This window comes from Silurus aristotelis (genome assembly GCF_946808225.1).
Source record: "Silurus aristotelis genome assembly, chromosome: 2".
NCBI lineage: Eukaryota > Metazoa > Chordata > Actinopteri > Siluriformes > Siluridae > Silurus > Silurus aristotelis.
The window spans coordinates 12,489,108-12,513,845 of record NC_139575.1 but is presented as its reverse complement, the minus strand read 5'-3'; the positions used below and the strand labels follow the sequence as shown (position 1 = coordinate 12,513,845).

The window sequence follows — 24,738 nt, the reverse complement described above, 5'->3', positions numbered from 1 at the left end:
TACAAATCAGATGTGTAAAATGTTTGAGTTAAGAACTGAATTTGGACAAAAGTCATTTATAGTCTTTATTTATGGACTGATGCTTCATCAAATACGTTTCTGGAAGTACACAGTGTTTTGTAATAGGTTATGGGCAGTGACATTTGCAGTTACTCCTGATTTTAAAAATCTCCACTGGTAAGGCTTTGATTAGACAAATGTTGGAACCCACATACCTCTGTTTCCGTTCTCTGATTATGATCCTGATCTATCCAACTAAAATCAGAACCAAATTCCCATACATATGCTACATGTTCTGCAAGTTATAACATGCTTCTAACTTACATAAATATCATGCTTTTAAAAAAAAAAAGTGTCTGCATTCTACATGTAGCCGAGCGGAACTGCTGCTGACGACTGCTGCTGACGCTGATAGCTATATATTCTAAACACAACACTTGTTTTTGCCCCATTTTTCATGAGCTCAACTCAAAGATCTAAGACTTCTATGTACACAAAAGGTTTATTTCTCTCAAATATTGTTCACAAATCTAAATCTGTTAGTGAGCACTTCTCCTTTGCTGAGGGAATCCATTGTCCTCACAGGTGTGGCACATAAGATGCATGATTATTGCACAGGTGTGCTTCAGGCTGGCCACAATAAAAGGTCACTCTAAAATGTGCAGTTTTATCACACAGCACAATGCCACAGATGTCGCAAGTTTTGAGGGAGCGTGGGATTGGGATGCTGACTGCAGGAATGTCCACCAGAGCTGTTGCCCGTGAATTGAATGTTCATTTTTCTACCATTAGCCGTCTCCAAAAACGTTTCAGAGAATTTTGCAGTATATCCAACCGGCCTAACAAACCGCGGACGACGTGTAACCACACCAGCCCAGAACCTCCACATCCAGCATCTTCACCTCCAAGATTGTCTGAGACCAGCAACCCAGACTGCTGCTGCAACAATCAGTTTGCATAACCAAATTAAAATATGTCAGGCATCTGGCACTTTGGAGAGGTGTTCTTTCAACGGACGAATCCCGGTTTTCATTGTACAGGGCAAAATGCGTTAGGCAAATGGTGGTCACAACAGATACTGACTGGTTTCTGGACCCCCAATACAGTTGAACTGCACATTTTAGAGTGGCCTTTTATTATGGCCAGCCTAAAGCACACCTGTGCAATACTCATGCTGTCTAATCAGCATCTCAATGTGCCACACCTGTGAGGAGGATTGATTCCCTCAGCAAAGAAGTGCCCACTAACACAGATTTAGATTTGTGAACAATAAGAGAAATAAACCTTTTTTGTACATTTTGTACAAAGTCTTAGATCTTTGAGTTCAGCTCATGAAAAATGGGGCAAAAACAAAACTTGCGTTTATAATTTTTTTGTGTATATACATACATACACAGCAACATAGTGTCTGTCTACAAAATTATATTTGGAATCAATCATAAAGTCTAAAGCTATTATAACAAGCTTTTTTTTTTTCTTTTCTTTTTTTATTCCAAAAATATTTACCCCCAAAATATAGTACAGAAATTGGGACGTTGCAGTTTGATCGTTTCAGTGGCAGTTCTGTCTTCTGTTAGTGCTGGCAGGATGTCTGCTGTTTTTATATTCTCATACTTAACCTGTAGTATATCTTGTACAGAAAGGTATACTATACAGGCCAGTTAGGAATCGTGCATTTGCTCCTAATGTGAATTACTGGTTTAATTGTCAAACACGTTAGTTGTATCCAATTGTGTCTCTGAAGAGTGAAAGTGAACACTTTTGAAATGATACATGAAGACGGCCACTGATATCTTTTCCAATTGCTGCTTATGCAACTACATAGATTTAGTGTGCGATCCTTCCTACATAGAGAGCAGGACCAGTTATGGTCTTCTGTTCAGAAATAGCAGTAGCAACATCAGGATTTAATCAGCCGTCTCTTAATGATTTGGCTGCTAAGGGGGTTTACCATTTCATTCATCTTTCTAAAGTCTTTCATGAGATGGGGTTTCTATAGCAGGGACACATTACAGACACCTGTTCAAACACCTAGCAGCAATTCTTTTTGGATGTTTAATAAACACCATGTGGTCCCAAAAAAACCTCTGCATGTAGAGGATATTGACCTAAGGAGATGCACTGCAGATAAGATAGTGGATTAAAATACTCTGTTGAGGTTTGGACACCTTTTGTAATATGATTTCTGTCCAGACAAATTAAAGTCACTTGATATTTACTTCGAGTCCTTTGTATGTGAAATCTTCTTCCACAACAGTGTCTTCAGGTTGTTCAGGATAAGCGAATGTTCCATCTCCATTTGCTCAGTGGCTCCTCTCAGAGCCATGCATGCATACAGTTGCTTTTCTAACTCTTCCTTAACGTCCGGTGGTGCTCCATGGAGCAGATAGTCTTTCAGTGCACTGCAAACTTTAGCCAAGTTCGGCTGTGTTGCCTCAGTGGTGCAGTGGTGCTTGGTGAGGTCACAGGTAGTGTAGCAATCTACTCCATATAAACAGTCCGTGTCGACTTCGCACCGTCGTTCGCGCATCAATTTCTGGAAAGCAGCTTCAGGAACGATGCGCCTGGCGTCCAGCACCTTCAAGTCATGGCGCTCGGTGTAGCCAAAGCATGCTGCATTCACTTCACACATAAGAAAGCTGCCAAATGGCCCATGAAAGATGTCTTCCACCAGTTCTAAAAGGCCAATTGCAATTTTGGCCTTGCGAGGCCATGATGGTGCCGCCCACTGATCCATACTCCTGCGCAGGCTTGCTGGTAGCCAAAACTCCACAACCCAAGGCAGGCTGAGGCCATAGAGTGGTGCATACGGCACCTTCTCCAATACATACAAGTCTCCGCAGAAGCCCAGCAGCCTTGGAGTGTGTTCCCGACCCTGCAGGACGACGGCCATCAAAAACTCGTTCAGCTGCATCAGAGCCCAGGCTGAGCGTGCCTCTGCCAGAGAGATCTCGCCATCCTTGTTGGCATCGGCTACGCCAAGCACGAGCACCGCCAAGTCATGCAGATTTGCCTGATCGCCCACTTTAGCCTAAAGGCAGAGTGACATCCATTGGTGAGTTTCATTGTTGATAGTTGTACAAAAATAAATGTTGAATTTTTAACTGTAATAATAGATCACGCTAGAAGGTTCCAACCCTGGTCCTGGAATTCCACCTGTTGTCATGACCTGATATGGGGAAACTATACTAGATGGTTACCTACTACTACACACTACAAACGCTTTCTCAACTCCAAATAGATACTACACTATTTACTGTGTAGAAAATACTGTATAGTATAGTTACACATTCATTTGACACTTTTATCCAAAGTAACAAACAGTTTAGAATATTTCTTCTAGTTCCCACCCACGAGAGTATTTGATCAAATCTTCAAATTTAGAAAATGTGTTTTTAATTACTACTTAGGCATCAAACCAACTAAAACTACAGCACCAACACGTGAGCTCATAGATGCCTACGATTGGCTCGTGACAAAGGTGACATTGATGCAACCCTCCTCAAGCAGCAAGCAAAGTAACTATTTCGGATTTTTTCCTTTATTTGAAGTTTAAAGCACTTTACTCTCACCTTTAGATGGCTCAGAACCATCTCTCTGAACTTTTCCACAGATGTGCCTTTAGTGGGCCTATTAAAGGCTGCAGATTCTCTCCGAGGCTCCAGTTCTCCTTCAAGGTCATAGTGTGGCACATCCTCCATGTGGCACTTAATGATGCCCTCCAAATCCCCCCAGCTACCAGAATACACCTGGAATGTATACATAGAATCGACTGCAGTTCTTTATGCCTCCTAGAATGCCTTTATTTAAAATGTATGTAAAATGGGGAATTTATTATTATTATTTTTTTATCTTTTATGGACAGGCTGTTCTTTTGTCTAAATCCTATGACCTGATATTAATGGTGTGTCCAAAACAGGAGGCAATGCCTCACTTACTGGATGCCTTGCTGATCTCCTAAGTCGGTCTTTATAAGGCAGATATTCAATATATTAAATATATAGATATGGACTTGTATTTTACATGTAAGTGCATATTTATCTGCACTTTTTTAATTTGCACAATTGCAAGTATTTGCCCTTCTGGTAGATGCTAAACTGCATTTCATGGCTGTGTACCATTACTAAGCTCTCCGTCTGTCTGTCTGTATGAAGGTAAAAGCAAGAAAACTTTTTGAGACTGCCTCATGAAAAGTTCATCAAAAGTATAACATTCATTAAAATGGAATAATGCATCACAGAGGACAACAGCCCAGATATTTCTTGTTTGAATAAACCATTATTGCATTTATTTTTGTTTAGTACCAGGTTAAAGAAACGTTGGCACACGGTAAGCAAACCCAGTTGTTACCAATAAATAACTTTTGTCCACTAACTGTTCCTCTCATCCCAGTGTTTTCACCTGCCATTTATTGTACAGTCTGCTTATTCATAGGACTATAAGACCGCAAATTATGCCTTCAAACTGTTACCAGATGAAGGCACCTCAGAAGGCTGTATCATGTGCATTTGTGTTTTGTGATTACAACAATGCCTTGATGTCTTATTGCCTTTAAATACAGCTTCACTAGGCAGCAACGATCAAGTTTTTCAGACAATAAGCACAAAGTAAAGTAAACTTGTCTGTATCGCATTAAGATTCTCACCTGGTTACTTGGTTTGATAGAAAGGCATTTCCCAAAATACAGAGTTTCTTTCTCACATAAGCTACTGCAGGCTGTACCATCGATCACTCCTTTCTGGAACTTATCACACTGAAAAACACACACAAACACACACCACTATTTCACATCACAGGAACACCAGTAATCGGCACTGTATTTTCTAATTTGGGAAGTCATGGTCCAGCAGATGGCTCCCTTGTCACAGCCTATAAGAGGACCTTGGATCTGCTGGCCTTGTGAAATGCTGGATGCGTGGACTCACAATAGTGTTTTTGCACTCATGTCCACGGCACAGCTCTGTATAGGAGGAGTACTCGACATACACCACCCAGCTTCCTACAAACACGGCCAGCCAGGAAAAGAACAGGTACTTCATGTGCAAGTAGGAGAACCGAGCCTGGACAGAAGACAGAAAGAACTATGAAATGATTATACTAGAAAGCAATTACCAGATAACGGAAAAAAAAAAAAGTCATATCAGTCTTTTTATAACCAACACATAATTTTCAGTGGCTTCCATTTTAATTTCTGAGTTGACGTTTTAGTCATTGACAGCCTGGACTACTTTGGAGCTTCATAATAACAACGCTATCAACACCATTGTGCTTGTCATCTCATAGTTTGCTATCGATCCAAGCTGAGTCTCTACTGCAAATCAGTGACAATGCATTATATAACTCTAAGCTCAATGGGAATTTCTCATTAATAAAGCTTAGCTGGGACCAGTGCTAAAAACTGGTGAGAGTAAGAAAGGAAGTCTTATTTATTTATTTATTATTTTACTGTAGTTTGAACATTTATCTCCTTATTACAAAGTAATTGATTAGTAGAGTCCCTTCTGTAACAATAATGGTGGACGACCTCTCATATGAGAAGCTGTCTTGTCAATCGCATAAACACACTATATAGACAAAAGTATTGGGACACCTGACTCTCTCGCCATTTGTGGTTCTTCCCGACTCTGTTACCACAAAGATAAAGGTACACAATTGTATATGATCTCTTTAGATGTGGTAGCATAACATTTCATGAAGATATGCTTTACATGGGTTGGAGTAAAAAATCTTGAGTGGCCTACAATAAGATCTCTAACCTTTAACACTTTTGAACACCTTTGGGATGAATTGGTACACTACATCCAACATCAGTACCTGACTTTACTAATGCCCTTGTGGCTGAATGAGCAAAAAATCTCCACAAGCACACTATAAAATCTAGTGGAACATCTTCCCAGAAGAGTCAACTCTATTATAACATCAAATAGGGACTAAATTTGGAATGGGATCTTCAAAAACCATAGAAAATCTTATGATCAGGTGTCTACACACTTTTGTTCATATAGTTTATTAAGACCTATGTGAAAGAAATACATTACACATTTATGCTATAAAAATGTACAACTGTATATTAATGCTATATTATTGCCTTAAATGGTATCAGTGAAACTGTGTCTCTCAGAGGTCTTGGGCAATAGAAAAGAGGTGATGAAGAAAGAAAAACAAACTCCATAAACTCTGTCACATTTCTTAAAAGAAATAAACAATTATACAAAGAACAGCAGGTGCATTGTACCCTAGTGAAAGAAGAAAAACAGATCCGAGGTTCGTTTGCTATTCTTTGACGTCAAGCCCAGATTCGATCGCAAGGCAATCCGACAGTTATAAAGTGTTAATCTGCTTAAACCAATAAACTCAACAGTAATTTTCATTTCTGTACCCGATCCATTAGGAAGCAGGATTTAAATGAAAAGCTTGTGAGACAAAAGCACTGAACACTTGGGAGCATGTTCACCCGAGGACATTCAGTCTACAGTGACCTGACACATTCCTGTCTGAAAAACCCAGAGCTGACATTATCTCGCCTCCAGCACTGACAGGCGAAAAGAGGACCTTGTAGTGCAGCACAATTGCTTCCAGCACTGATGACTATTATTAAGTATGTGCAGAACGACAGAGTAAGAGAGCAGCTTCATTTCTTTCCTGACAGCAACTGAGAGACTTGAAGAAGTAAGAGGTAGGTCTGTGCCCCCATTGTTATTGTCTTAATCTACAACACCTGTGAGCCGTGTCTGCACAGTAAAACACTTCTTGTCGTAAATGCACTCGCCCGCAAAAAAAAAAGAAAAGAAAAAGTGAACAACCTAATAAAGGTGACGGTGTGTGTTTTCCGACTGCATACTGAATAGAGAGGATGACAGATGAGAGACACAAAACAAGTCGTAATGAGGAGGTGAGAGAGTTGGGTTGCTACCGACAGCTGTGAAGGTGATAACACTCAACATGATGTGAAAGCAGAAGGCTGTATTTAGTGCACCATATGCCCCAGAAATCCGGGCCCCAATGATGCTAACATCATTGAAATATTTATAATGGGGAATAAATTATTAATATAAATGCCTTTCTGAACAGACACCTCCATTTTATTATTCTTTTTTTTTAAGAAAACAGTGAGGAGACAAAGCTGCCTTGCATAATAAGAAAGCTGCATATTAAGTATTGAAATATCATGAAATGGGATTCATTCTGGGAGGTATTCCTGCCTTTGTCTCCATGTTCCCAGGATAGGCTACAAAACTGAACCAGCGATAAAACGGTTTTAAAAATTAATGAAAAATTGCTTTTCATATTCCATAAAACCCAGCACTTTAGCATGAGGATGGAACAAGTGATAATTGGCCTACTGGTTTCCATTCAACATTTCTACTAAACAATGACTTATAATTGCTTTAGTAACAGATATATGTGTTAAAAGACCAAAATTATAATGACAGATTCATTTTTTGTCCTGGTTCACAAAACAGTCATTAAAACTACAATATTTGTCCACTAATTAAACCTTTCCAGACTCTGCTCAAATGACAGTCTCAGAATTTCCTGTAAGCAAATGTAACAACAATTAAAACAGATAAGGTTGAAAACAGTTTGTTTACTTCACACCTGACGTGAAGCTTGTGTTTTCACGAGACATCGTCTTTCTACCCACATGACAGTGTTGAATCACGAACGCCGAATATGTTTTTAAACCGGACTGTGAGTAGATCAGATGTGTTAAGATCTCACATTAGTGGATAATCTCAGCCGATATTTATTTAGGACAGGTCTAAAATCAGGTCATTTTCAGTTTTGGGATTTTCTTCCAGGCAGTATTTTGTTGTTTGACTTAATATTTTTTAACCATCAATGCTATAAATCTGTGTTTTCTTATTTAAGGCTTTTATAGCCTGCTTTCTTGTTAAGGGTCAGAGTCTTTTTAGATGTTAATATCAAAGAAGCCTGAGCTTGGCACTATTAAACCACAAGCTGAGAGCTCAGCATCCAAAACAACCAGATTCCTGCAGGACCCAACTTTTAGAGAACCATCAAGCACATCTTCTTAAAACAATAAGTTTGAGGGTGGCACAGTGGGAAGAAGTCACACACCTCCAGTATCCTTAGTTTCATCCCGAGCCCATGTTATTGTTTGCATGAAATTTCCATACATGTGTTTTATTAGGTTTAAAGCAGCTTTGAATGTATGGAGCCAGTTTTCTTAAAAATATATTTGGAATAAATACAACAAGCTGCCCATTAAAACCAAACAGGATATGGTTGTGTAGATTAAAAACGCAACAAAATGATTAAGATAAAAAAACATCTCTGAGAAAACTTAAGGCATATAATTCAGGCTGTAGTTCAACTGTTCACTTATTTATAAAAGGAAACACCATAAATGTGCAGCAAAGTGATTTTAGGTCTTGTTATTTGGTTTAAGCATTTTGACTCAAGTCCAGGGCAAACATTTGTTATTATTAAATCCGGATTCAAACGACTGTGAACGATCTCAGTGTATATACACCGATCACCGATGACATTAAATAATGTTTACACGGGAGGATTAGCAGACAAATCACAGACTTGAAGGAGCCTCTTTTATTCATTAGTTAATGATTATCTGTCTTGGCTTTGGCAGTAATGGACGTCTCGACTATTGTTCTTTTCGCTTGTCCTGGCCATATGCAAAGAGGTTGTAAATCAGGCCTTCAGTTTTATAAACATGTTGATAATGTATCTGCAGAAAAATCGTTTTAATCAGCTCTCTGTTTTCAAAATCCATGATTTACTTGTTGCTCCTTGCTAACAAACTTACCTCGGAGACTGGAGTCTCCGCTCATGTTCCTGAATGAATGTATTATAATCGAACATACCAGTGGGAAGTTGATTCATTTGTGTTTAAAGTAATGCAGTACAACTGACAGGCATCAGATAAGACTTAGATGTGTTTACAGCATTTAGCAGACTCTATTACAGAAGTGTAGGAAGATAGTTTAGCAACAAAAACTGAACAAATAGAGTTCAAATGCTTGGTAAAGAGCTGTATCTCAGTCTTCATTTTAAAAGAGTGAGAAGGAAGGTGCATCCGTGAAAGGTTCGCTGCATCACTTGGGTGCCAGGACAGAGACAAGTATTGATGCAGGTCTTCTTTGCACCTTCATGCATGTAATTAGGAGGGCTGAGAATTAATACACAGTGTATCCTCCTTCCTTGTTTCCTTCACTGGTGGAAAAGGTTTAGCAGTCAGATTCAGTCTGTCAGTCTGTTAATTTAATCTAATCTCCCTCCTTTATTCTTTCCCTTGTGGCTCCACTAATGACAGGTCATTGCTTCCAGTCTCCCATGAGCACTCAGGGAGATGCTAATGTAGCCATCGCTATTCCATCTTACTTTCTCCTTCTGCTCATTCCCCTAAACCCCCATTAAGCATCTTTCTGCCTACACCCACTTTGCTCGCTCACTCTCTCTCACACCCACTTTACCTCACTCTTCTAGAATCACTTAGGCACTGCTGACAGATATGGGTGGTCTGGCACACTGTGCACTCTTTTTGCTAGGCACAATTGGTGTTACAGATCTTTTCACCAGACATAACAGCATAGTTTATTTAACATACGCCGACCAGGCATAACTTTATGGCCATCGATCAGCTCCCGTTCTTTGGTAGGACCACTTTTAAAAGATACTGACCACTGCAGACTGGGAAACCCCACAAGAGCTTTAGTTTTGGAGATGCTCTGACCCAGTCGTCTAGCCATCACAATTTGGTCCTTGTCAAATTTGCACAAATTCTTATGCTTGCTCATTGTTCCTGCTTCTAACACTTTAACTTTGAGGACAAAATGTTCGCTTGGTGCCTAATATATTTGTTACCACAAATGGAAATAATCACATTTACTGTCACAAATAATCTCAAACCTCACAAGAAAATGTCAGAATTTACCGAACACCCAATTTCACAGGCCGAAACCAAAGAACAATGGGAACCTCCTAGACATGCAAGTTTATATAAATGTACTTTCAGTTTATACTTTGCAGCTGATAAACTACACAATTTATTCGTTTGTTTTCAGTAACCAGTTTTCCTAGTTCTTTAACCTATTCAAGGAAGACTGGGTGCAAGGCAGGACTATACACCCCCAAGCTCCAAGCACACACACATTCGCTAATCCAACACCATGATACTGGAGGTTGGATGAAAAGGAGAAAAAAAAACAGTGAAAACCTGTATGGATGAGGAGGACAAGTGAAACTAAACACAGACAGCTATTATAAGCTATCTGAGCTATGATTTAATTCAATTTTTATTTATATAACACTTTTAACAATGAACATTGTCTCAAAGCAGCTTTACACAGATAATGTGGTGATAAAAATGTATATGTTCTTTATAAGGGTAAGTTTGTCACTGATGATTGAGCCGGTGGCTACTGTGGCAAGAAAAAACTCCCCGAGATGGCATAAGGAAGAAACCTTGAGAGGAACCAGACTCAAGAGGGAAACCATCCTCATCTGGGTTGCACCGAATGTCAAATTTTTTGCATATATAGGATGTTGCGGGGTACAGTGATGGTAATCAGAAGCAAAAACTACCCACTTCGCCACTGTAATGTGCTTTCACCAACGGTCAATTCTGTTATGTAATCAGACAGAGATGTGTGGAGTTTTATTAGGAATGAGATTTCCAAAATATTTCCGAAAGCTCTTCCATTTGATGTGAACGTGCCATAAACAGTAACAGCAGTTGCAGCAATGTAGAAGCTTCAAGCTATTTTCATAAAATAATGTTTTTCGAAATAACTGAAAATAAAACAAAACCCACATTGCTCTTAAATTGCACATATAAATTGAACCGAATACCCAACTACTATTCTGTGAAATTGGCCTGTGCCTTTACCCTATATACCCATATTTTCGAGTGGTACGAGAAAGATAAAAGTGGAACAATGCTAAATGTTTTGAGCTTGGCTTAGTTTGATCATTTTAATATCAAGTCATGTCACATTTCAAGACAAAGTGTGCTACATAAAAAAATGCTGTACAATAAAATTTTCCTTAATCGCATTAACTACAAATAATCTGAAGTACATTAATTAATTAATTAGTGCAGTAACAATAACCGCTGTGAAAAATAATTAGGGATGCACCGAATATTCGGCCACCGAAAATATTCTTTTCAAGAGACTTTGATCACCGAAAAAACGCGGCCGAAACAGTTTGTTGTGATGACGCAAACAGAAACCGCTGCCTGCACGTGCATGTCTGAAGCAACATGTCTGCGGTGTGGACGTATTTCAGTGAATCTTAGAAAGACCGACGGAGAGCGATTTGCAAAACATGTACTGCCGAAATTTCGTCTGCAAAGACTTTCTTCACGTCGGGTTTAATTTATCACCTGAAATCCAAACATCCCGATCGCTATGCTGAATATAAGAGGAACGCGGCACAGAAAAGCAAAACCCCTCCGAGCATGCGCACTCCGTCTGTGGTGGACGTTTTTGAAAAGGCAGGAAGTTTCCCAGTGATATTGTTGTATTGTTGTATCTTTAAGCAGTTGCACTTGTTCTGAATGCACTTTGTTTTTATGAAAGAACATATTTAATTTTACAACCTTTCAGCAGGACAGAGGGCCTGTACATTATTATTAAATGTACACATGAGTGCATTTAAGTTAAACATTTAAGTTTGAATTTTAATTTATTTTATCCTGTGCATTGTTGCAATGTGCTATAAATAAATATTTTCATAATTCGTAATTGATTTATTCTTTGAAACTTTAATATTTAATTTATGCAATTGAAATGCCTTGATTTTAGTAAGTTTAGTACACAATCATAGCCATAAATGCAATGGTAATAATAATTGGCATAATTTCTTTCGGTGTTTCGGTTTTCGGCCTTGCTTTCCTCTTTTTCAGTTTTCGGTTTCGGCCAAGAATTTTCATTTCGGTGCATCCCTAAAAATAATAATACAACTCTTACTGCTAAGTAGCAACCAACATATAAATGTTAAAGAACTATTTCTGTTAAACAGTGGTCAGTCCAATAAAAATCTACTGGACTAATGTCACTGTTACCTTTTTCACTTTTTTTGTTTTACATTGTGGAAAAAAGTCTTCAATGCAATTTTGATTTCCATAACATAATATGTCTAACATTCTAGGGTGCAAATTATATTTGATTGTGAGAGAAAGGTTACTTAAACCAACAAAATCTTGAGGCTATTCGTCATAATCAATTTGACCAAAAGTATTTAGACACCCATATGTTCTAAAAAGCTCTTGCAATAGTTACCACAAACCTTCCTTTTACTATTACTAAAAGGCCCAAACCTGTTTTGTGCCCCATGCACAAAAGTTAAACATATAAAGACATGGATTGTAAGGTTTGAGGTGGAAGAACTCAAGTAGCCTTCAAAATGCCATAACCTCCTCCCCACTGAATAAATTTGCACCTCCTTACTTAACATCAGTGCCTAAACTCAAAAATAGTCTTGTGACTGAATGATCACTGATCCTCACAATCCAGTAGAAAGCTTCTCAAGAGTATGAGAGGGTGGACAACCTTTGTGTTAATGACAATGATTTGGAAATTGTCAAAGAAGGTTGTGATGGTCAGCTCTAAACACATTTTGGCCACACACTTTTTTTGCCCATTATACTTTGCAAACCTGCGTAAGATTTATCAGATTAGAAGGAAACCACTGGTTCACATTAACTTTCAAGTGATGTGATTATATTCTCGACCAGGCTGGGCCATTTCAGTGGTGGATAGTAATAAAGTAAATGTAATTCATTACTGTACTTAAGTAGTTTTTCTAAGCATATTTTTACTTTACTTAAGTATTTCCGTCTGGGGAGACTTTTACTTCAACTTTACTACATTTCAAAGTCATGTATCTTACTTTTTACTACATTTAGCAAAATCAGTCGTTCCTTTTTATTTATGAGCGGATAAAAACTTAACCGGTCAATCACACGGCAAATCACCAATCAGGGCAGAGCGCACGCTTTGTTTTAAACTTGTTTTGAATGTCGCTTGGCAGTGGGGCGTCCATGGAAATCTTAAATTTTTTTTTTTTTTTTTCATTTGCACGGTTGCGTCAATTATTATATCATGTCACTGTCAATGAACCTGGTTGGGGCTCGGAGTGTGCACCCACCACCCGGAGAATTTCCCTCACTCATACATTCAGAAAGGAGAGCCAGGGGTTGGCTGACATCACCCCAGTCTTCAGGGTTTTTAATGGAAGAACTGACAAGACCTGGAATGATGTCACGTCAATAAGAAGAGCTGAATCCAAATAAAAATTATGGATGACAAAAAAAGGTATAAACACTCAGAAGCCCAATTCAGAAAAAAAGAGGGAAGATTAAGGGGGGAAACGTGCAAAAGATAAAGATGTGTATGCCGCTCTATCACTCATCTGGTTATAACTATAGGTAGTATAGGCAAATGCATTTAACGAAACAGGCTAATAACTGTATAGCACTTAGGTTATGCTCGGTTGCCTGTTATGCTTTTTACATCCTCACTAGTCTAGTTGGATTGTAGTTAAAACAGCACTTATTGATTTGATTATTTTTAATCAAGGTGATGTCAGAAAGGTTTTCTGTGATTCTACTGAAAAGGTCCTGAACCGAATTCAGTAAGGGGGAATCTCCAGTGCATCTTGAAAGCCTAATTTAAAAGATACACAGTATATTATAAAGATATAGATGTTGTCTGTATCTTATGGCTACAATTATTGAAGGAAATGTTTGGTTCTTGGTTCTGAGAGTTTGATAAATTGTGCACAATGACGTGTATTTAATTGTGCAATAAATGCATTTAGGGTGAATATTTATACATGAAAGAAAGCTCTCAGAAATGTATGCAAATTTGTTGACTGCTCTAAATCATAGTACTTTGAATACTAAGTACATTTAAAGTCAAATATTTTTGCACTTTTACTCAAGTGAAAGTTTAAAGGGAACTCTTTTACTGGAGTAATATTTTACTATTGAATCTCTACTTTTACTCAAGTACATGCTTTGTGTACTTCGTCCACCACTGGACCATTTGATCTCATGCTTGCTTTTGGACCACTCCAGTGTAGCTTCTGCAGTAAACTCATTGTCCTGCAAATGTTTTTCTTCTAGAATTGCCCTGTATTTTACACCATCCATGTTTCATTCAAATCTAACACCTTTTCCAGTCTCTAATGACAACTAGGTCAAGTGACACTTTAATTGTTATATGTGAACTTCATTCAACTAATTACAATATGATGACTAGCTGCGCCAGAGCTAGATAAATTGTTTCACATCAATATTAGAACCTTTATTTGCTTAAATACTCATTAAATACAAACATTTATTTATTTTTATTAGTATTTTAATTTTGCAAAGTATACTGATAGATTTATAAATATAAGTATATTACAATTATGCCCTTTACAGTGCCAGATTAAAACAGCACTAAATTAGACACACTGGATGTCTTAAACGTACAATAAATGGTTAGATGAAAAAACAAACTACAGTGGTTAACCTCAATAGCTTTGGGCAGACCGATGGCCCTCTGGTGTCTTGATGTGTTACCATGGCAGCGTTCTCTTCATTACAGGTATAAGTCAACTGTTTCATGTTGTGTTCTTGCTGGTCAGTGATTAAAAGCGCTGCTCCCCTGCTACAAAGTATTTAAAGCCTTTGTGACTGAGTCAATATATAAAAAAAACCTTTTATTATATATATAAAATATATTAAAAAAATATTAATTGTAAAAGTTTGGTCCAAACTGGAAAAGCAGATATATAAACAGTACTATGTAAGCTTTTAAGGTAGGTGTGATGATATTCTATACAGTGAGAATGCTTTTAAAAATGAAAGTGTTAGTTAATTTTTTAATCAATTAACAAAATGAAAATGAAATAAATAGAAGAAAAATCCCATTCAAATCAATATTTAGTGTGACTACCCTTTGCCTGCAAAAAAAAGCATAAATTTTACACATTTTTTGAAGGAACTTGGCAGGTAGGTTGGTCCAAACATTTTTGTGGGGGGAATAAATATTTCTTCCATGAGTCATTGTTCTTCTTTACACTAAATATAGTTCTTAATGACATTGGGTGTATGTTCGGGCTGCAGAATAAACTTGGCACCTTCCTGATGGTATTGCATGATGGATAAGTATCTGCCTGTATTTATCAGCACTGAGAACATCATTAATCCTGACCAAATCTCCAACTCAATTTGCAGAAATGCAGCCACAAACTTGCAAGAAACCTCCACCATGCTTTACTGTTGCCTGCAGACACTGTTACGTTTATGTAAACAATTAAACAAAAATAATCAAATAAACTTTTAACAAAATAGTTTGTCACATGAACCATATTCGAACTGTCACATGTTTCTATGTTCCTTTTTTCATGTTTCAGTAAAAAAATGTTTGCAGAAAATGTGGCCATTTCTCCCCCTTGAACCTGTTTCTGTTTTTGAAAAAAATAAAATAAAATCTCAGAAGCTATGTGTGTTCCCCAGGATATATGACTAAGTGACAGAATGCTGACTTTGAGCATGTTTTAAAACAATCTCAGTTAGGATTGATAATTTAATATGAGAATGGATCCATCTAATACAACACCATTATCAAAAGTATTAATACTTCAGGATCGATTAGTGCATCCCTAATTCCTACCGATAGTCTTGATTGATGTTTTTTCAATACATAGGGCAGCGTGGATTAAAAAATAATTCAGATATTGAAATTAAAACTTAATTTGTTTAGCTTTATATTATTTAAGTAAAAAATGTGACTACTTGTAAAAGTAAATTCTATAATTAAAATAAGTAAATTATCTTTAAATTTTGACATGGGTTTGATTAATGTTAATTTACATGGTCAGTTTACTCCCAGACTGTGCAATTTACCTACTGACTCAAATCAACTTACCTCTATTCTGGGGCAAATTGAGCCACAGAAACACTTTTTATATGAGAAGCCATATCTTTAGAGCACTGTCATATATGCATTCTCATCATTTAAATTGAAAAGAAACATCCTGAAATTAAATTAGATGCTTCTATTGTATTTCTGCCTCTTTTCCCCATCCTGAGGATTTACCAGATAAGTAAAAAATGACTCATCTTATCCCACTCTCCCCTACTTAGATGGCTATTGTCCACACTGAAATAGGCCACACGTCTCATTATCAGCCTACTTCACATTTAATACTGACTGTCTACAGAAACAAATACCAGGTAAAAAATATTTAAAGACTATTAAACTAAATTAAATGCATAAATGTTAAATCCAAATCTTTTGAAATTATAAAATATATTCTTCAGGCTTCTTGAAATTAAATAATTTTTTTTGCATAAATATAAAATGAACTGTCAAACTTTCCCACAAGTCCTTAAACGTTAGTCTTTAGACACAGTGAAGCCTAATAAACAAACATCAACAATATACCCATTTATTAAGGAAAAATGATCCATCAGTGAATCTGATCTGCAGATACAATTCCACAAACGTCATGAACACCACATTTTGATGGATTGCTATTCTTTGAATAAAACCGGGAGCTCGTCACACCTGATCGCTATCCCTGAATACACAGTAGTCTAATTTAATCTTCGAATTAACTGCTAATCTTTGAGTTTCCAAACTTTGACTTCCTTAAACAATTTAAAAAAATTATATTGGATTATCTCAATATTAATAAATAAATCTCTCTCAATATATAAATAAATATACAAGTATAATATTACTGCCTCACTTGTTTGTCTACTGTGTAAAAATCTGATGTTTGTTGAAGTGATATTTTTTGCACAATACAGACATACAGTACAAGTTCATGACAGAGTGCCATACACCCATGTCAGTATTATGGACAGGGACCTAGTGTTTTCCACACTCCACCATACATGACTTTCTGCATCTGTTTTACATTCACAATCATTAGCACTTGTATATTTATAGCTCACCTTTCACAGCACTCGTCGCACGACTGTCGCTCCATGCTTTTATGGATTTTACGTCATCTTGCTTGGGTCATGGTTCATTATTTCTTTTTTGTTTGCTTAATGTTTATTATTATTATGCAATTATCTACACGTGTTCACACATAGGCGCAATTTACTGTAGTTATCTGCATGTAAACCTTGAGTGAACCAAGAACCCAGAGGAAATCTATGCAAATATTGGGAGAACATGCAAAACTCGACACATGCAATAACCCAAAATCAAATGGAACCCTGGAGCTGAGATGCGGTAACACTGTTCCACCATGGTTTAATAATTACACAATATTGTTCAATAGTGCATTGTGAACATGAACAGAAACAACAGATCTCACCTTGGCCCCTGCTTTGAATTTTTCACTCTAATATTCATCATGTAATGTATAGTAACTATGGGCTTTTAATGTTCTGACACTCACAGGAGAAACACTGTTATTTTTAAAGCATCGCTGCATTCCAAGTTCCTATTGGAAGGTGTGAACACTGACGCTGTGTTCACTGAAGACATTTTCCTATCGTTTTCCTTTTTTGTGTGTATTACAAGTCTTTAAAAATGTTTTGCAGCAATGCATTTGTCAGTAATGGATCAGAAATGAACTCTCATGTGAACACTATGTCAAAAAATAAGTGGTGGAGTTAAACTCGAACGACATGCTATCATGGCGTAAATACTTCCCACTCTTTATCGATCCCTGAGTCTTTGATTGAAGCAGCATCCATCTCCAGACCATTATAGGTGTAACATTACAAAATAGTGAACAAAAACAATACATAGGCTACATGACCAGTTCCATTAATGTGTGGTGAAATTAACTTCATTGCCTCTAATGTGGATTGTTTATCTACAGGATAGTGGTATTCAACATTATAGAAGAGCTAATCATGAGTTTGTAACAACGACAAATTATTGATCTGAGGTCGTTCATTCCGCTTTTCATTAATAGAAGCAAGAAAGAAGAGGCAAGGCTGTAAAATGGCACCGATACATCCAGACTTCACTGCATCTTAAAGGCTTATATCCCTCACTTTTAATAAAACTGTGTAAAAGATTTAGAGGATGTTTACTGCCCAAATGTCAAGCCTACACACATTCTGTGGCTCTTTAGCTTTAACTCATCTTTTTAACTTTATTCCACCAACAGTACAACTAATAATATCATGGCTTCTCTTGGAATGGAATAATTAGCTTATCTCTGTTTTCAACTAGCAAATTTGCTCCTTAATTAAGAAAAAAAAGATTGATTAAATAAGATATTACATCATTGTCTGAACTTTATCTTCAGTATCAATTCCTCATGAGCTTATCTAATGAAAACTCCACTTGCTCATTAAAATACTTGCAAGAGATATTGTGTAAAATCTAAACGGTTCTCATCTCTCAACCTTGATTTCCAGTATTTGCTAGAAAGTTTGGTACAATTTACCAGTAAAGGGAGCCAAACCCCACCTTGACTAGTTAAAGTTTTAAACAAACCAGCAGCATCCTTCCATTTTATTCTTTTATTAACTCAAAAGAAGTCTTTTATTGAGGCTCCCACGTTTTTTTTGAAATAGTAAGCCACTGCCTATGAAACTAGGAAAATTCATAGACACAGAGCATGATGTCTAGCACAATCACTGGATTCTTTTAGCCAACTACATTGAAGTCTTAAAGGTTCTGAAGCTTGTGGCCAGAAAAGTGTAAAAATGACAAAACTGTGCAGAATGTCAAGAATTTTAGTGATCAATTGTACACCAGTGGCGGGCGGTCAGGGCCAGCAAAGCCTTTTCTACTGGCCTAAACACGATCAGAAGCACTGAACTACATTTACAACCTAAATTCTAATATTTGTTCCATTAAATTGTATTAATTTATTCCCAACAGTTTATTCTCTTCATTTCGTACTGTTTCTCTTGGCTGCACTGCTTCCAGTATTTGTATGTGGATGTTAGATTTTTTTGTCCATTAAGGTTCAGGTACCAAATGCACAGCCCGCCACTGTTGTACACTATACTTGAAGCAGGAATATTTGAGTGGTACAAGTGTACAAATGGCAGGCTTTGTGAACAGATGGTTCAAATTAAAAGACTTAAGAGGGGGCAACAGTATCAAGGACTCTACTAGTATTAATATACAACATAGGGCCTACTCACTTTTTAAGTTACATTTTCAGGTATGTACTGAAGATTTAGATCACATTTCAACGTAACAAAAAAGTAAAACATTAAACTCCAGTGGCTAACTGTTAAACACATTTAAATATTGTGAGTTATGGTTAAGTTGGTTTGCTTTACTATGATCAGCTGACCAAGCAGTCATTTGTTAGGCTTTTTTTAAGCTAGGCCATAATTTAAGCTCTTGAAAAAAATCAAGTCGTTGAGTTAAGTAAAATCTCCAAGTAAGATGCAGTATGTTTTTAAGAAGGCCCAATGTGCAAAATAACCCTTAATATTAATTTCCATATAATTTTTTCTGTACTTACAACCATATACAATCTAAATATATCCACTTGGTATTTTCTGACTGCACTTTGGAGACTTGGCATGTGCTTTGATTCAAACAATGTCTGCATTACCCCTGCATTATATACAAGAATGTATATTCTCGTATGTTATAAAGGCGCATGGCACTGACGTACGTAATTCCTGAAGAAATTTGTGTAAATCATTTATGCAGAAATACTATTTATTTGCAGTCAAACTAAAATGGCTTGTTTGGGTTGACAGCAAGACACGAGGACCAACATCCTGATAGACTCTTAGAGACACACTGTGCTCTGGGACTGTAATCTACCCCCTGTGGACCACAAGCCACACAGCCTTTCCACTCATCTCTCTCGAAGACTGGCCTGGGAATTCACAAATGCGTCAGAGCATCACACTGCGGGTATGTACCACCTAGCAGGTCTGTTGCTTTTGATTTTCATCCTCGATATCCTCTGCTACTTGAGGAGAAATGAAAAGAACGAAGTATTTCATTTGTGCTCGCTTTTGCCGCCTCCTTATCAGCTATACATAATTCATGTTCATAAAGTGATCCCTCTGTGCCCTCTTCCTAATGGGCCCCCTCCTCGCCAGAGTGATGAACAATCGAACGATAGCCAAAGGAAGAGAAGGAAAGATGAAGGGTAGGCACTGAAAGTGAAAGAGCAAGGCAGTGGGGAGCAAAAATGTGATGGGAATGCTTTCTGTAAATATGAAAGGCAATGTGGGGGTTCCTGGAGTGTGCTATTATGGTCCTTGTATTTGTGTGGAAATGAGGAAGATAAAATATTGGCAAGATTTGAGAGAGATAATTGCTTGTGCTACATATTAGCGAATCACAAATGGTGGAGAGGAAATAACAATAATCAGCTTTTAGCTCTGCAATGAGGCTTGACTCTTTGGTTCTCACATAATCTGAATGGTGCAATTTGCCATTAGAGGGGGGTGGGAAGGGGGGAGGGGGGTGTTCATATTTCCTTTGGGAAGGAGATGTACGGAATGGGTCATGCTCTTATCTTGCACTGTGAAATGTAATGACTCAGTTTGTTTTCCAGATGGATGCTTGGCAAATAATTATGGTTGCAACAGGCTGTGGCAGCTCATAGTCAAACATACATGCAAAAGCCTTGCCTTCTCGGAGCAGGAATACTAGCCTGTGCTTGTAGCAAAAAAATAAAGCATTAATAAGGGATTTTACACATATATATATATATATATATATATATATATATATATATCAGTGGCGGGTCGTGCATTTGGTACCTGAGCCTTCAGTGGGGACTTACCCGACTTAATCCACCTCTTAATACAACCACTATCACGTCGCAATTATAGAGAACATTAACAAAAACACAATATATAAACACGTGGCATTACAGAGAGAGAGTCATTTCACATATGGAGGGTGAATACCATTTTTACTAAAGCAAGCTCCAAACCTCTACACTACAACCGCAGCTGTGCAACTACATCATCTGGAGCGGTTCAGAATCAATATTTGTCTAATAACAAAAATGACAAAGACATAAAATATCAAATCAAATACAAACTACTCACCAGAGATGCATACTCATAATTTTCACCGCTCCTCAGAGGCTATAAGCCAGTAGATTAGGCCAGCAGAGAAGGCTTTGCTGGCCCTGACCACCCGCCACTGTTGTACAAAAACATGTCCCACCATGATGTTGCCCACACAAAGTGAGTGTCATGAAGACAGAGTTTTCAAGTCCTGGCATCAGTGAACACTTTTTGGATTTACTGAAACACCAAATAAACACACCAGACCTCCTCACCTGATAAGTGCTTGACCTCATTAGTGCTCTTCTGGCTTAATGAGCACAATCCCCACAGCCAAATTCCAAAATCTAGAGGAAACCCTACTAAGAAGATTGAAGGTTATAATAACAGCAAAGGGGGACTAAATATGGTTGTGATGCTCAGATGTCCACATACCTTTGGCCACATAGAGTGGTGCAGATACAAACCAAAGGTTCCTATGAAATCCACTGGCGAATGTATCATCATATTTATCCTGAAACATTACGCAGTATGTTTTTATTAACCCATGCAGCGTTCCTAAATAAATCTTTCATCAAAGTCCATAGAGAATTATTACATAGTGTATATTGTCATAAATAAATAATACCCGTAAGAATGAGTATATCAATCCAGGATGCAGAATAAACACATGTTTAGAGTAAAGGCTGTCTACTAGAGTTTAATCCATATGCATTATCAGAGCTATAAACCTAAGCCCCACTAAATGCACCATTTCACCTCAAATACTACAGCCCATATAGAGAGTTGGTAGACGTTATTCATATTCAGAGTTCAGTTATACAGCTGCCTATCTGAGTATCTGAGTGAAATAGCAGTCTGGTTAATCAATGCAATCTACTATCTAAGGCTTAAACAATAAGCTGACTAAGCACTCATCTACACTGGTCTTAGAATTCTTAAAAGTTCATTCCAAATCTTACCTTAATAAACAGTCCTTAATATAAGTAATTCATCTGATTTAGATGTTTATACCAGTGTGCTGTGTAAAAAAAAAAATTAATATTGAAAGATAGTGAAATTAATTAATGGCATCCAATTGGTGTTTTGAGCAATTTACAGAACAAAATATTTTGACCCATGTGTGCAATTCTGTGCAAGTGTCTAAATAATGCTTACAGGTGTTTACAAAGCTCGGTCCCAGTACTTCAACTTCAACTAAGGTTAGCGTGCTAATTAGCTAGGATTATCAGGACAACACTATCAAGCACACACAGATATTCATCTGCGTAAAAGCCAAGTTACAGCTCTGTAAACATAAATCTTCGTCTCATGATGATTTATGAGGATGTGAAAAGACATGGTGGGTTGAGGTCTATAAATAATGGCATTATATAATCATTATCATAATATAATAATTTCCAGATCAGAAAGCAAACTTCCAAACCGTTTTTTTCCCCAGCTTTGTTGTATACTTGTACCGACACAATGGATTTAATTATTATTTTTGATCATTTCAACAATCTTTCACATTATACATGCTAGTAGAAAAAGAAAAATGTTTAAAATTGCACAATTAAGTCTGTAGCTACACCTGAGTTGTGTATATAAATTCACACAATTTCAGGTGAAGAAAAAAGCAGCACCTGCAGCAGCAAATCTCAAGTATCTCAATTCCATGGGAAACCTGCCGACTTGGCTACCTTGTATCCCGGTATACACAGCATGCCTGTGCTTCCTTCTCCTCTCAGAGATGAACTCGTTGATGGAGGTGTCACACAGGCAGCATGGGCCACTGGGTAGTCTGATTAATCTTGTATCAGACAACCAGCAATCGTCTGACCCAGCCTCCCACCGATGGAAAGTCCAACATGACAGCATCCGCCTACATAGTGGGGTCTTAAAAACCCAGTGGGGTCGTGAACACTTCCTACACAACACAATCCTTACAGATCCACATGCACACATATACACATAACAAGCATTCCCTATAAGTATCTCAAATCAACAATACATTCATTTTAGTTTTGCTAGCAGTGTGCTCTCTTGCTAAGATCAACTAGTATTTATTTTCTGCTAAAGTTACAAGACATAAAGATGTCGAGCTTTGCTTGCATATTTGAACAGGTATCAAACTGTTCATCCTTTCTGTGTTATGACTTACCAGTGAAATCATCACTATTCCCTAGATTATGTATTTGCATTGTAGATGCAGTATAACATTTCTAACTGCCCTCTCTGTGTAACCTCATTTAGTTTGTGACACAGTTCCCTGTGCACTGAAAGCTCAGTTCTCAATTCTCATGGGCACAGAAAAAAAGGAGGCTGGATGACTGGCAAAGCCAGTAGCCCAAAGCAGTGTTAAAATAAAGCTCCCATTTAGAGAGTGGCCCTGAACTAATAAGAGACTCGGATGAGGAGGGTGTTTAGACTACATTAACCAACCTGAAAATCTACAGGGAAGAAAAGTTTGAATAATAAGTGAATTCCTCTGCATGAAAAAAAGCACTGAATATATTTATATAAAATATGAACCATTAAAATAATGCAAAATTTGAATATTGAAACAGACAATGCAAATTGAGAGAATTTCCAATCTCCTGGCCATTTCCTTCATATGTTTGCTTTTTTCTGCTTGATGCAAAAGGCTTATTTCAAGTCAACAACAAAAATGGTGATTTGCTAAAACATTTCCTTTAAGCAGGGCATAATCAACTTCATTCAGTGCTATATATTCATTTTGTGCATTTTGCGTCCTGCTGCATTAAAAAGGATGACATTCAGTGCTTAAATAAATTCCCTGTCAGCTGTGATTTTAAGAAATCAAACTGATAAAAAAAAAAAAAGGATTTATAGGTACTTGGGTTGAGGAATACCTTTGAGATCTGGGCTTGTCTGGGCTAGAAAATCTGTACCTGCTTCTTGATTTGTGCTTTAAAAGCAGGCCCTCTGTCCTTTCTACAAGGCTGACTGCTTACAGTTATTTATTTCTCTGGTCCCAAGTCACTTAAACTGAGACCTGAATGTCCCTAGAGATGAACTGAAAGGTTAAGAGAAATGTGAAAATAAACCTGTCACAGAAGAGTTGATTTCCTTTCAGTGGGAAAAAACAACAGCTAAAAGACTGAACAGAATCAAAATTGTGGCTCCATTTTCCATCTAGCCATCTTCTGAACAACATTACAATTGATCCATTGTAAAGTAAAAATGCTGCCAGCCAACTTTGTTTCCAGAACCTTCCATATTGTTAGATTTACGAAATCTCACCCCACAACCCAAAATTAATAGTCAAGTCAAGTCAAGTTTATTTCTATAGCGCTTTTCACAACAGACATTGTCTCCAAGCAGCTTTACAGAAATCAACCTGTATACAATCAATACTGTATAGAGTATTCTTTTATGTGTAATTTTGGGATGTGGGTTAAAACTGTATACAGTCCTGATTAGGAAGTTGATACTGTCATTGTAAACATACTAATGCAAAATTTTATGTGGGACAGCAACAAATATACAACTCCAATTTAAAAAACAAAACAAAACAAAACCCTGAAAAATAAAAACCGATTGTAATGATTAGCAAATCTCATAAATACATATTCTATTCACAATAAGACAGAAAAAAAAAATAATCAAATAAAAAACATATACAAAAATAAGGTAATTTTAATTTGATAGCTGCAACACATCTCAAAAAAGTTGGTATATGGCCATGTTTACTACTGTGTAGCATCACGTCTTCTGTCAATATACATCTGGGAACCGAGGAGACCAGTTTTGTGAAAGGAATGTTGTCCCATATGGTT

The 24,738-nt window shown here is 37.2% G+C and overlaps 1 protein-coding gene across 2 annotated transcripts in view; it reads right to left on the bottom strand.

Annotated features, from left to right (window-relative positions):
• Window positions 1-1,465: 1,465 nt before the first annotated feature.
• dipk1ab (divergent protein kinase domain 1Ab) overlaps window positions 1,466-24,738 on the bottom strand; it is a 36,297-nt gene continuing 13,024 nt past the window's right edge. The window contains exons 1-5 of one of the 2 annotated variants that reach the window (XM_083569749.1): window positions 21,232-21,325; window positions 4,926-5,060; window positions 4,646-4,753; window positions 3,573-3,749; window positions 1,466-3,031 (exon numbers count right to left, since the gene is read on the bottom strand). In XM_083569749.1, coding sequence (XP_083425875.1) covers window positions 2,216-3,031; window positions 3,573-3,749; window positions 4,646-4,753; window positions 4,926-5,060; window positions 21,232-21,252 — 1,257 coding nt within the window. In that variant the 5' untranslated portion in view covers window positions 21,253-21,325 and the 3' untranslated portion in view covers window positions 1,466-2,215. Of the gene's footprint in view, window positions 3,032-3,572; window positions 3,750-4,645; window positions 4,754-4,925; window positions 5,061-21,231; window positions 21,326-24,738 lie in introns of those variants that run through there. The other variant, XM_083569748.1, reaches the window with a different exon arrangement.